The sequence below is a fragment of the Rhipicephalus microplus genome, chromosome 2 (assembly GCF_043290135.1).
Source record: "Rhipicephalus microplus isolate Deutch F79 chromosome 2, USDA_Rmic, whole genome shotgun sequence".
In the NCBI taxonomy this organism is placed as follows: Eukaryota; Metazoa; Arthropoda; class Arachnida; order Ixodida; family Ixodidae; genus Rhipicephalus; species Rhipicephalus microplus.
In genome coordinates this window covers 69,056,550-69,071,046 of record NC_134701.1, presented here as the reverse complement: position 1 = coordinate 69,071,046, position 14,497 = coordinate 69,056,550, and the positions used below count along the sequence as shown (strand labels likewise).

Sequence of the window (14,497 nt, the reverse complement as noted above, 5' to 3'; positions counted from 1 at the left end):
GTACTCGAGGCTCGGGTTTTCTAGTGCACACATCTCACATCTGTCGGTTAGGACGAAGGCAGACGTTTGTGTGGTGTCCTCGTACCCTGCACAGCTTGCAAACTTAGACGGTGGCACGGAAGGCATGACAAAGAAGTTCTCCCCCATAGCTATAGACTACCTTGGGTAGAATGGGCGCACTGAAGGTGAAGGTTGTACTCTTCGTGTCTCCAATCATACGTGCCTGTATGATTTCGACATCATGCGTGCGTTCCCGCATGTTAGCTAGGAGGGTTTTGTGTGGTGTTTGTAGAGATATACCATGTGCTACTGCTCTTAATGCCTCTTATTCAGTGGCTGCGTACACATTTACGCTGTGTTTATGATAATTGTCAGTGCTAAATGCTCCTCGCTTTTGCAGCCACTTTTGGTGTAGAGTGGAGAGGATGACTATGTTAAAACTAGGTTTTATGGGCAGCAGGAATTGCTCCCCTGTAATCAGGTGGTCGCAAGCTGTTATGATCGCAGCTGCCCAGACAGGCGGTTTTATGTTTCTCAGAGAAGCACCTCCTCTATTTAATGCTCAGAGGCAATTCTTAATGTGGTCTTATGATTACATTAAAGTCGTACTTCGCTACTGGTAGAAGCTTGTAATATTTCTTCTTCTTCGATAGACTGTGCAAGCTGGTCTTCGAAACCTGCCGAACAGCAGCGTTCGCGCTTGCCTTTCAAACTTTGTTGTTTTCGTTGTTGCAGTGTGAGAATGGTCTTCCAGTTTGCGTCTTTATCAGGGGCAGTGGCTGGTGTAATTGAAGCGCTCGCCTTGACATGCTTGTCATGGACGTGTCTCGAGTTACCGGGCCTGCTTACGTTTATTGGGGCGTCACTAGGTGCGTGATGGCTTGTTAGCATGGAAGCGTAGGTGTGAAACATCTCTCCCGTTGCAAGAGTAAAGTCCACGCGCGGAATCGTAGTCTACGCTACCGACACAGCTGCTGCTGAGACACCGAACTGGCGTCAGAGCTAAGAGTCTGCGAATACGCGTTGACTTGCTCAGATGCGTATACCCTTTTTGAAACAATCCAAGTTTATTAAAACTGTCTCCTCGGACACGTTGCGTCTTGACAAACCAAACGATGTCACTTTCAGACGGATGGTTATCACTGTCAGGTAAATAATAAATCGAGGAATGCTCATGCGGAACTGTCACTTTTTATACTGTCAATGGAGTAAGAACAAAGCGTGCTTAAACATTGTTATTCATGTAGCTTTCCTGAATAAACTTATGGAGTGCCCTACATTCGTCTCAAGCAAAACAGAAAAAAAATGCGGAAACGTGTTCGCGGGTATTTTAGCTAAGCGCTCGCAATGATAACATATCTTTCTTTATTTATCGAAGATAAGCATGCATGGAAAGTGAATGCAATCACGTTACAGCAGTGCATTGTAGATGGTGCTCAAGATGACAACCTAAAATAAAAATACAAAAACTTGACATAGTGCGAAAGCACAGACAGTCGACAAGCGCGAGTATTCCTTTCAATAGAAGATTGCATTCCTGTCACATTATAAGTGACGTTCGGCGAGCTTCATGAATTAGGCAACGCTCAGTAAATATATCACGAGTACGAAGCAGTCAACGCATTTTATTCGCCGACAGTCGGCTCCCTTCACCCAGAAACAAAAGGAAGAAGCGTCAATGCGTACGTTCGTATGCAAACCGCCGGCCACCTATCTACAAAACTGTGGTGATGATGCTGCCCCTGTAGCCCGACCTTGGTTTCTTCTGTAGATAAGTGTAGCTTAAAATGAATACAGCTATATAATACCTGCCTTATATAATGTAGGTCAAGCGGTTGGGAGGTTATTACCAGTAATGAAGCAGTATACGTACACGTGGAAAATTTCTTGTGTAGTGAGTGTTGTTGTGAGCATTGAAAGAGCTGTTTGCTGCGAGAAGACATTCATGTATTCTGAGAAAAAAAAGAACAGCACAAAAAAACCTTTGATGGGCTTTGAACGAACTATTCACTTTATTGCAAAAAATGAACAAAGAACTATTCAATTAACAGACTCCAAAAGTGCAGCAGAGATAAGAAGAGAATGCGACGGGCCGCACGCTGCCGACTCGTGCTCTTGGTGCGACAGACTCTATCAAACTCGTGATGTTCCAGTGCTTGAATATGAGGTACCGACAATTAAGCTAATGCTGTGGCATTTATATGATCATGTGAGTGTGTGACAAACCTGCAGGCGTTTCACGTTTCATGCCCCTAGGTGTTTTTCCAGATGCTTATATCGGCATTATGCAAAATAACGGGGCCGTTGTTGGAAATAAAAAATGGCAGATCTCACGTACAGTAGGACTCGATGATATACCCAGCACGATTGAGAAATGTTGATATGTCCCTTTAAAATCAGCACACCGTAGCGAAGTGGAGGTAAATGATGCCGTAAATGACTTCCGTGTCAAGATTATCGTGTTTGGATGTGTCGTTTACTTTCGTCATCTATTCACATCCCGTGATACCAAATTTAGTATGAATGGAGCTAGCAAAATGGCCGTAAGCACACTATGAGCGTGGTATGTTGTCATGTTCTTGCATGACACGCGTGTCAGGATTATCAAGTTTGCACCAGCCGCAGACCTTCGTCATCCTTTGGCGTAACGTTATTCCAAAATTGGCATATGTTAAACTAGTGAAATGGTCGTGAGCGCATCAACAGTGTGGCATGTAGTCATGTTGTTACATGACACACATGTCGTGATTATCATGTTTGGATGTCATTTACCTATGTCGTCCGTTCGCATCACGTAATACTGAGTTTGGTACATGTGAAGCTAGTGAAACGGCGCAAGCGCATCATGAGCATAGCATGTAGTCATGTTGTTACAAGACACGCATCTCGTGTTTTTAATGTTTGCACTAGTATCATACTTTCCTCATCTATTCACATCCCGTAATACCAAATCTAGTATATGTGACGCTAGCGAAACGGCCGCCAGCGCATCATGAGCATGGCATGTAGTTACGTTGTTAAATGGAACGCATGTCATGATTTCCATGTTACGGTCTGTCGCTTGTGTTCGCCATGTAATCATAGCATGCAATACCAGTTTTGCAACATGCCATGTGAACGAAACCACCGCAAGGGCAGCAGGACTATGACATATAAATCATTAGATTGATGACATATATATTATGATTTTAATGGTATGACTAGTCAATTATGTTTTTCATAGAGTAATGTTATGTCATACCAAGTTTTTACCGATACCGTTATCGAAATGATCAGGAGAGCCAAAAGTTGTAGGCGGTTAGAAAGATAGACAGATAGAGAGATATATAAACTGATAAATTGCTTGATTGATTGATTGATTGATTGATACGTGGGGTTTAACGTCCCAAAGCCACCATATGAATATGAGAGACGCCGTAGTGGAGGGCTCCGGAAATTTGGACCAGCTGGGGTCCTTTAACGTGCGTCAAAATCTGAGGCACACGGGCCTACAACATTTGGGCCTCCATTGGAAATGCCGCCGCTGCCACCGCACTTTGATCCCGCGACCTGCGGGTCAGCAGCCGAGTACCGTGGCCACTAGATCACCACGGCGGGGCATGCATAGATAGTATGATAGATAGATAGATAGATAGATAGATAGATAGATAAATAGATAGATAGATAGATAGGTAGATAGATAGATAGATAGATAGATAGATAGATAGATAGATAGATAGATAGATAGATAGATAGATAGATAGATAGATAGATAGATAGATATGCTAAATGTAACTGAAGTTCGCCAAGAAATGCTTCAGATTTAAAAAAAAATCTTACAGGAAAACACATTGTATTGGCTAACAGAAGCTATGTGGGACTGGCTTCCAGATGCGTTCCTAATTGGTCAATTTGCCCTTGTGACCAGCCAGTATCTTCAAAAGACGCATACGGCTGTACGGCCCACGGCCGCAGGTGTTGTCGAAGTCCTCGTGCTGTATGTTGTCCGCAGCAAGGTTGTACTTTAGGTCTTGGTCGATACCTTCTGTGTCGTAAAGCTGCAAAAAAAAACGCGCATGAGAGGGTTCAGTTTAGTATATAATGCTAGGACGAGCCAAAACTATTGAGGACAAAGAGAAAACCTAATACGTGCTCAAGAGAATCAATCGATCAGCTTCAATTATTCAGCTTCTGTTTCTCCATAAGAAATATGAGAGTAGCGTCAAAAAAAGCCGCACTACTGCGGCTTGACAAAGCTGCGGCCCCCTCTAAAGTCCAGCAGCAAGAGAGTCAAGTAGAAGAAAAAAAAATTGGGAAATTAACAATTTAATTCAGTGCACTAATATAGGTAGTGGCAACATATAGTAAAAACTTGATTAAACATTAAATTATTTGATTCTTTGTGGCACAATATACGTAATGAGGGATGATAATGTGATTAATGTTGGCAGTTTGCAAGTAGGGCCGCTACTGGTAATTTTTCAGCAATTTATTAACGCACTTGTGACCTTTAGTAATTGCTACAGGTAAACTGCCTACGTTCGCATTTTTCAGTGAGACGAGGCGTGACGTTATTCGTAATTTTCATTCCAATCATAGCGGTAGTTGCACAGAAAGCCAGTTCGCTTCGTATGCGCCACATTTGCAAAGCTTCAAGACGCAGCGGGACTCTGTTATCAGCCTCCCTAGCACTCATAATTTGAGAACAATGTAATATGTCCATCGACATATTACATATTTACAGCCGGAGTGGACGTATTCTCTTAAAACTCAGGCAGGCTCTTCGACGACCACTTTTAAATGTGGCTGTTGCTTCAATTATAGAAGTCGTAGGGTAAAATGAAAGATCTGCATTTAACTGTGGGTATAGGTTTATGGTGTCTGAACTCCTGAGAAAGTGAGGTTGATCTTGAATGCTTGCGCATCAAAGCTCGCAGCTTCTGCGGAAACATCATACGTTAAATGGGGAATATGAGTGCTGTAAAGATGCTTTCCTAGACTTTGAAGTTCAGAGATTTGATTATTGTGAGTCGAAAAACTCACAAACGCACGCAGGTAGGATTGTTTTCAGCGCATACCTTTCTGAAGAGATGATTAATTTGAACAACTTTTGAATGGATGGAAGCCATGAGCATTCCTTTATAGTGGGGTGGTGAAAGGTGGGCCACCAGGCTCGCAAGAAAAGAAAACGAGAGGAAATTTTTTTCTTTTATGTTGCCAAAAGGCCTTATCTACTTCGATTAAATCAAGCTTGTTATAAATAAATGTAAATTGGTGTTTCATCTCTCGGCCCCTTCAGGCAGCATGACCTCATTTTTCCATGATTTTTGTCCTTTATCTCTACATTTTTGCCACCAGTATTCTAATCATCTCTAACTTGCTTCTATCAGGACGTGTACAGCTTTCCATGTTTGTCCCTGAAACCCAAAGCCATCGTCTCCATCGTCATTATATGTAACAGCTCACTGTTCGTCCAGTCTTTGCCGGGTAGGTTTCCTACTTTGTGCTGAACTGTTGCAGCTTTATTTGCTATTTCTGTGTCTTTTAAATACGAGCTTCCGAACTCTGATCACTTGTTCTGATTTTCAGTTTTATATTTAATTTTTAATGTTGCGCATTCATGATCACTACCCAAGCTGGTAATGTCTTCCTCGTCTATTTCCATCTCTCCAAGTTCCTCATGGATCCCTAATGTTACAAGAGAACAATCAATGCTCGATTGCCTGTGTTCAACCTCCTATGTATTCTGGCCCTCACGCTTAGGCCTCGCATTGACTATATCAAGGCTCTGTTGCTCGCAGAGATCTAAGAACAACCGCTTCCCCCCTTGCCAATATGTCTGAATATCCGTGAAGGTCCTGTATATGAGCATTCATTTCATCTAAAAGGATTATTTTGGCCCCGTGACCATATTCTTGATTATCGGCGTCCATGTAATTCATGATCTCCAAATTCTTTGCAGTTATTCCCCATCCACAAGTAAGCTACACCTAGCCACGTTTTCTTTCTCCCTTTTCTGCCGGAAACCCAGAGGTGCTCTAAGTACGTTTGCTCATTCAGGTACGCAGGACGCACCCTAGTTGGCAGCAGGCAACTCCCACGTTGAGACCGTCAGGCCAACTCTGTCGGCCGCTTCGTGGGCGTGCTCGACAGCCCAAAACTGGTCAACCAAGAGCGGGGTGCGAATGCCCACCTCCAACCTGACCAATGGGGAATCGGGGCTTGATTGAACACACACCCCTAGCATGTGTGCTAATGTGGACTTAAGCCCGCATTCAGTGCACACATCATCCAGATAGTTTCCAGGGTATAGTACAGGCAGCGTGTGAGCTTATGTTATGTCTCTGTATGTAGCAGTCAAACCGAGAGTGCTTGAGGGCAATTACGTTTCGGATATAGAGGGGTATTCTCTCCAGCCAAGATAGCATTCCTTTCTAATTTTAATGTACGTAGCGGGCGTGCCACTCCCGTTCGAAACTTCGTCCTCATTATGGCCGATGCTGATGCGTTCGGTTAGCGTACGCGCTGGTGCGTGGACCACCTTGCTGAGGTTCGCGGCGGCACCAGCTCTGTGTCCAACATGTGTAGAGAACCACATTAGCAAGCGGTATATCATTCTGTTACTTTGAAATTGCGCAAGGTTTGTTCAGAGAATACACCACACACGAATGTTTTAATTGCAGACCTTGACTCACTGTATATGGCAATGGTGATCGTGTGTGGTCAAGCTTTCCAGTTAGGTTGCACCTATGTCGCAGAGACCTTTACATCGGACGAAATGTGGTTAAAGTCAATCACCCAATATTGACTGACCTCGGCAGGCGAGCTAAAGCGAAAGTTGGCCAGTGACTCTGGGTCAACATTGTACCGAATACTTTTGTACCTTTGTGTTAGCGTCCACAGAGTCATGCCGGTGCGTGAAATGTTTTAAAAAACACGGTGAACCTATCTGCAACAGGAATCAGTATACCAAGAAAGTGAACAACGTCTTCACTGTAGTATAGTTGGCTATTCGCTGCAGTATAAAAACACTGAGCTGAGAGTGTCGGTACCAAGAAAGCAAAAGATCGACCAGCGCAAGCAATGTTGCAGCAACTATGGGTTAGGCAGCTCCTGCTCGTGCCTCGTGGATTGCTAGCTACGTGGCTACAGCACTTAGCATTCATCGTCGCTACAACCATCTCCATCGGTAAAGAAGGACTTAGGGTAACTCGTAGACAACACAAAAAGTGTGAATCGCAGTAAAGCTTCAGATGTTGTACGTGCAATATTTCACAACCACAAAATCTCTGATCAGTTAGCGGTGTAATTGGTTTGAAAATAAAGTTTACAGTTAACGTCTTCAAAAGACGGTAGTGTTCCTGATATTTCAAAGCAAGCTCGGAGAATTAACCAGTAGGCCCAGCTAGAACTCAAAGCCACACCAGGAATTCCGGAAGCAAGGATAAGGGTGGTCATCTTCAAATCGAGGTTTGGATTGATCTACGATTGGGAACGACTGGGTCAGTGGCCGACACTACTTGGCGCGATGGCCAAATTAAAAAATGGGCCTAGGTGCGGAGGAATCATGTTAGTACGGGAGAATGGCCTCGAGTGTGGTCGAAGGTTCTCGCCCATATAACAGGAAAAATAAAGAAAGCCTGCAGTCGCCTTACGACTCGTGTTTTAGGCATACACCACAAAGGCCAAGTAAGAGTGATCCGAAGTAACATACATAGAACTCTTGCTGCCTAAGGTGTGGTTGAAGCTTTCCGTCAAGCCACTTGATTGGGGAGGATAGGCAGCATACTAGGGTGATGAAAGATAAGACAATCGTCAAGGACACCGATAACGACTTGGAAAAGCGACGCGGGTCTTCTATTGCACATAGTTCAGGTGGTGCACCGCGATGGAGATCGAAGCTGCTAGTAGGAGTAAAGATACTGTATCACGGGCAGTGACAGCAATCAGACAGGCTGTTTCGGTGTATCACGTCAAGTGGTCGATGGCGATGATTGCCTAGCGTTTTTCGCATTTCGTTAGTGGAAGGTGCCTCAAAGTGGAAGTGGATCGAGTCAATGACAATGGGGATGAAAGGCTTAGTCACGCCTCTATTTCTGTTGTTCTTGTGCTTAGTGTTGGTGAGCTGTTGACAAGTAGGCACCGTATTCGCTGGAGCATTCCAGAGATATGACGAGGAGGAGCTTTCTGTCGTTGGCTCTGTTGACCCGAATAATGTACTTGCACACAAAGGTGTACATACTTCGGTCATAAGAACTTGAGGAAAAACGTGTGTAAGTTTTTAAGACGCCTGCATCTGCACACTGTGGGTTATCGTGCAAGGCTGAACGTTTTTTTAGCATAAGGATGTTAAGGTCCCGGCAACAACCAGTTTTATCACCAGCAACCAAGGCGCGTTGATCCTGAGATAGCCACGAGAAGCTGAAGGAAAATGTTACAGGTTGAAAAGAGATTGGAGGACATTGCTGATCCACTCATTTTTGCGTAGCTTCGACGCAATGTCGCAGACAGTTGTGAATAAAAGTACTTCGTCAACGACATACATGGAGTCAATGCTTTCGGTTCAAAAAGGTGAGCTTCGTAGGGCATAGGCATCGGTGTGGTGGTGTCTAGACTTCTAGAGAACGCACATCTCGAATTCTCAGAACTTCAAAGCCGAGCGAGCTAATAGAGCAAAGGGGTCCTTAAACTTTGGTGACTGATACAATGCGTGGTGCTCAGCGACTCCCTTGATAGGGTGGCCATTTATATAAGGTTGAACTTACAGAGAGCGAAATTTATAATCAATCATTTCTTCTCTGCCACAACATTAATCTGTTTTAGTGAGGGTTTGACTGGTTAATTACCCTGCACTGCGCGAATACGGCCTCGAGGCCATTACCATTGGTGTAGGTTTGTTTTTCAGTTGGAGCCGTATGGCCGAAGTGACACCAGAATGCGGCGAGGTTAGCGGATGGCTTAACTCTCCAAATGCGTCGTCACAAGCGGGTAACCAAGCACAACTTTTCGAAGGAATCCACAGAAGGCGAATCAAGATGACGGTGGTGATCACAATAATTAGAATAAAGCTGCAAAAGTGCGAACAGAGGCCAAAGAACCTACAAAGATCTTTTAGAAAGGCAAGTTTAGAAGTGTCAGCAGCTTCCCGGAGCTTTGTGGCATCGGAAAAAATACCGTATTTAAACAGAACCTTGCCAAGGATGGTCAACTGGCTCGCTCCAAACCAGCAATTTTTCAGGTTCAGTTGAAAGCCAGCGTCAGCTAGGCACTGCAGTACGTCATCTAGCCTATGCAGGTGCGCAAGAAAATCTGACAAAATACAGTCACGTCATATAAGTAGTATAGTAACGTTTTACACTTCGGACCTCGTATTAGTTTGTTCATCATGCGCTCGAATATTCCGGGTGCATTCAAAAACTGGGAGGCATCAAGTGGAATTGATAAGTGTTATCCGGTGTACTTCAGGCCCTTTTAGGTTGGCCCACCAGGTACCACGGGGACATGCCAGTAGCATTCAAGGGCATCGTCAATCCTCGATAAGGGGTGAACGTCTGTTCAAGTGAGCGTGTTGAGACGACGGCAATCAAAAAAGCGATTGGACACATCTTTATTCATAACAAGTACAACTTGAGATGCCCATGGGCTGTTCGAAGGCTGGATGACGACACGCTTTATCATATGAGCTGCTTGGTCGTCAATAACCTGACTCTCTGTCGCGCACAGACGATACTATCTTTGTCGCTAAAGCTCATAGGGGCCAGTGTCAATGCAATGACTCATAGCTGACTCACGGCCAAGGGAAGCATGCTAGCGCTGAAAGGATGAATGCAACCTGTCGAGAAGGAGTTGGAGCTGAGTGCATCGAAAAACAGTTAACGTGTCGGCAGCAGAGCTTCTAAGGTCATCAGGTCAGTCGTCTGCTCTGAAGTGTAATACGTCACTCCGACGACTTCGTGTTCGGTGGTGGAAAATGTTTATATGTAAGTGATGGTCTAAGAGTCGACACTATGGACACACCCGGAGCTGTCTCCGCGATAGAATTTCACAGGACGTGACTTAATATTGGAGACAAGAAGTGTATTAACAGCGGCTGAACATTTGCGATGGATGAAGGTTTGACATAGCGTAAAAACTGCGCTTAGTTTGTTCATGCTGCTGCAGGAAACCATGGGAAGGGCAAATGAGTGTGGTGATGTTGTAACGTCTTCCGCAAGAAATAAACTGTTCTTGGCTTCAGAAGCATGAAATGGCTGAGCTTCACAAAATATTTCAAATGCCATTTCAGCGAGAGCACAGTCTATGACGGCCTTCTAGTGCAGAGAAAGTCCCAGCCTAATACCTCTGTCACACGGCCACCACCGAACTCCGTTGAACACCATCTACGCAAATCTCCCCTAGGGGGTTTGATGGAGAAAGAGTTGTGGCAGTGTCACATGGCATTGACAAGGCTGTAACAGTCCGCGAGGGGGCTCAGCTGGTGATTTTCGGAAAAGTATTCTAATTTCATCTCTCATAATTTTTTGTGAATCCTCGTTATACGGTTTTTACTGAAACACTATTAAGTAGGTACGCGACTAACAAACCATTAAATATAATTTCAAATAAAAACGCATTTGCTAAATGCAGCGATGCTGCTAGTGACGCTGGCGACATTGTGCTTTTAGTTGTTTTTTTGCTTGTGTACATGGCCGGTAAGATAGTTGTTTTACTTCCTTGCCTCGTGAGCGCACATTTTGTGTTCTTCAGCCATGAGTGACACAGCGGACGACGTGAGGAAGCGGTACGATATTGCGCTGGTAATGACGTTGATCGGCTGGCGCGAGCCGGCCCGACTCGCGAGGCACGGTGTGTAGGGCATCGGCGTTAAGAGTAAGTGAACTCTGGCGGGCGTAAATATATGTAAACAAACACGCGTTGCAAAAAAGTACTACAACGAAAGAACGTTTAATATTGCCAAAATGTATTATTTTTTCACCTTGGCCACCTTAGCGCTTGAAATTTTTCTCTGACCTCTATACTGCTGGGGTCGAGAGTACCTCGTTTCGCTGCGAAGGGAGATCGTTGAACGTCCTTTGCGAAATGCTCCGTTTGCCTTCATTTGCGTAAGGTTGGCCGTGTGACACGGACCGCATCTTCGTGGTCGTAAGGACGAAGGAGTTAAACGGTCTTCGCGGGTGCCCGTGTGACAGGGGTATAAGATGAGGTCGTGGGAACAACAATGCATAATTTAATGACCAAGAGAACATCGTGAATGAAGACGCATGCTGAAAATGCAATGGCCGACATGGTATATTCTACGCTGGTGGCATCAAGCTTTGTTCATCAGTGGCGTCACAACTTTTGCGAGCAACCAGTACAATTCAGCATTAATAAATGTAACCGTGGCAACTGTAACAAAAAAGGTGTTGAGCGACACCGTCAGCATACACCTCGGTAGCGTTTGTCTGTGAAAGGAGATGTCTTGGCTTCTTGGAGGGTGACGCAGTTGCTGCGTATGGAACTGCCGCAATTGGTTTTCTTACTCTGACGTAGTGTAACAACGGCGCATCGCTGATGACGAGCGGCAGTTGGCAGGAGGGCCATAATTCGTATAACAACATATCTCCCCAGCGAGCACTCACATGTCGAGAGTGATGTCGAGAGCGAATTCATACGGGTCAGCTTCGAAGTTCAGGTGATAAGGACGTACTCCACGCCGGCTATATTACGCGACGAGGCCTGACAGCCCAAGCTAAGTGTATACGTACTGTGTGGTTCTCAGAAGTTCACCATTGTCCGCATTTACAAGTACTTTTAAACGATCGGCATTTATAGCACTTTTTGACCTAGATGCATCTTGTTGACGCCGATTCTAACACCTGCTTTCATATGCCTAACGCTTAACTACATGATACAACATGACGCAAAGAGATACTAAATGGCAAAACGACTTTTCACGCATTAGTGAAGCACAATTTCACAATCCCAAAAACGCCACTGTTACCGCGACACGATGCTATGTAGGTCTGAAAACCCGCAAAAAGAAAATGCGGATTGACCTTGAGATTCCCGCACCAAACACCATGACGCAAGAAAATTTGAAGGTGTCTACTGCGCACGTTCTAGCTTCCAATTGTCGAGAACGAAGTACATTATAACCGGTGCATGCCCTAGACTAAGCGTACGATGTTTCAGAAAATGATTTAGCGTGTGCCATGAAACTACCAGAAATGCATTTTCTAATTTCTGATGTTGTATATGCAGGTCATTGCACAAAATTTAAAATTAAGCTTTGACCTTCAGTTTTTCAATAATAATAAAATATTGACTGTCAAATATATCAGATTAGAGAACTCATTGGTTATATTTAGTGTTCCTATAATCGTAGTGGTAGCTGAAATAGTTAAGGTATGCCCGGATACCACGCTTGCTGAATCCTGCAGAAGATGGCACAATAAACCACATAGCACTGGTGCTTGTTACGTGCTCTTTCAAAGCGTTTTTAATTGCGGAGACAAACGCAAAGGTGTCGCAACCCATTCATTGGGTAACCAACGCCTGTGCTCGTGTATAAAGCATACATCATTTTAAAAAGCCAGAGGAAACGCTCATAGGTATCAACGTGATTGCGGAAAGGCGTTCTGATTCGGCTACACTGGAAGCTGAGACTACCGTAGCATTCACTGTAGGTGCTCGTTAGTGTTATGAGGACGGCTTCAAGTATGGATTCATTCATGCGTTGTTGCTAAACTCAGCCTTTTCAATCGCACGAAGAGAGCATAAACAGTGCGAGTGGTGTGACAGTCTTACCGCTAGCCTGGCCGTGACTTCCCACATGGTGAGCGAAGAAATATAGGTTTATTGGCGGAGCTAATCTTGGAGGTCACGGTCATGAAGCCGTGCTTCACCGATCTCAGACGGTGACACGACATTCATGGACCACCATCATTGTGAAAGAAAGAAGGTGTGGGAGATATATACGGCGTGTTTGTAGTGTCACAAGCAGTAACGTCAGTGGCGCTATGATTACAAAGCTCGGCCCCTATCCTCGCGGAACGAGAAGTGGCGGGTACAACGTTGGGCTGTAAACAACAGCTTAGAGCCAAAGATCACGAATACATACAACGGGCGAATCCGAAATAACGGGAAATTAAGGGTGGCTGCGAAATGACCCAGACGAATTGAAAGGCCTACCCTTACGACTATGCACCAGAACATTTTGGAAATGAGAATGCTTCGTTTGAGCACAAGCTTCGGTCTCTGAAAATTTGATATCAACGTTGTGTCAGTGACATGTGGTTTAACTCGAACCTCTCTGCGCTGATAATCGCCATATAAACAGTCTGGTATCAAAGTAATGCCCAGAACAATGTCCCAGGAAAACCCAGAAACAACCATTCTCACCTAGCCAAGGTCTCGGAACAATCTATAAGGAAGCGAATTGTATTTTCAGAATCGTTCAGTTTCGCATTGTGCGGCTTAGTGTGAGATACGTCATTTTACACGTTTTGATTATTCTCTCTCTTTTATATTTCAGTGGCGTCTACCTGTCACACACAAAAAAAAAACGCCAGTTCAATCTTAGTGCATTCTATCAGACTGCATGGAGTCGTGTTAACGCATGTAAGACTGCTTGAACGAAACGCCAAACTCCGTCATAGGCCACAAGATCTGCATTGCACCACAACAATCAGTTGTCCAGAGGAAATCTGATTTAAAGCTTGCAGACAGAGACAAACTGCTCAGCTAATAAATTGTCGACAACTTCATGACGAGAATATATATATATATATATATATATATATATATATATAGATATATATAGTGGGAGTAATAATTCAATGGGCCAGTTAGTCTTCGTGAAGGTATGGGATATGGCACAACGGGAGCGTTGCCAACAAGGATAAATATATTTATTTCCCAACAGTTTCGGGAGGGGACCTCCCTTCATCAGGGGATGAGGTGCTAATAATGATCGATATGTGGGGCTTAACATCCAAAAGCCACCATATGATTATGAGAGACTCCGTACTGGAGGGCTCCGAAAATTTCAACCACCTGGGGTTTTTTAACGTGCATCCAAGTCGGAGCACACGAGCCTACAACATATCTGCCTTCATTCAAAATGCAGTCGCCGCAGCTGGGATTCGATCCCGCGACCTGTGGGTCAGCAGCCAAGTACTTTGGTCACTAGACCACCGCGGTGGGGCGCCGAGCAGGTAATACTCGGCAGAACTAGGATACAAAGTAGGACAGTAGGATGTTACAAGGAGTTGCAGACACAAACGTTCATAAAACACCACAGTTTCTGTGACAAACAACAATGCAAGTTGCTTCCAGCAAGTGTAAGTAATTTTTTTGGCTAATCTCACCTTGTAGCGAAATGAGGCGGAGGTATCGAATGTGAACAACATGTTTTCGGTCCTGTTGTACAGATACTCAGCCTGGAAGATGTCGTCATAGTCGAAAGGCCTCTTGTTTGCACATCCCTGTTGGCAGACGGGAAAGGAATTTGTCACTTGCAAAAATGGTCGAAAAG

At 44.5% G+C, this 14,497-nt stretch overlaps 1 protein-coding gene and 1 long non-coding RNA gene across 2 annotated transcripts in view; one reads left to right on the top strand and one right to left on the bottom strand.

The window, feature by feature from the left end:
• LOC142796281 (uncharacterized) overlaps positions 1–14,497 on the top strand; it is a 75,269-nt gene that overhangs the window by 21,548 nt on the left and 39,224 nt on the right. The gene's annotated exons all lie outside the window — the stretch shown is intronic.
• The window catches only part of LOC119169464 (uncharacterized), a 96,538-nt gene continuing 85,856 nt past the window's right edge, over positions 3,816–14,497 (bottom strand). Inside the window, exons 11-12 of the mRNA XM_037420526.2 lie at positions 14,331–14,447; positions 3,816–4,037 (exon numbers count right to left, since the gene is read on the bottom strand). Coding sequence (XP_037276423.2) covers positions 3,879–4,037; positions 14,331–14,447 — 276 coding nt within the window. The 3' untranslated portion in view covers positions 3,816–3,878. The remainder of the gene's footprint in view (positions 4,038–14,330; positions 14,448–14,497) is intronic.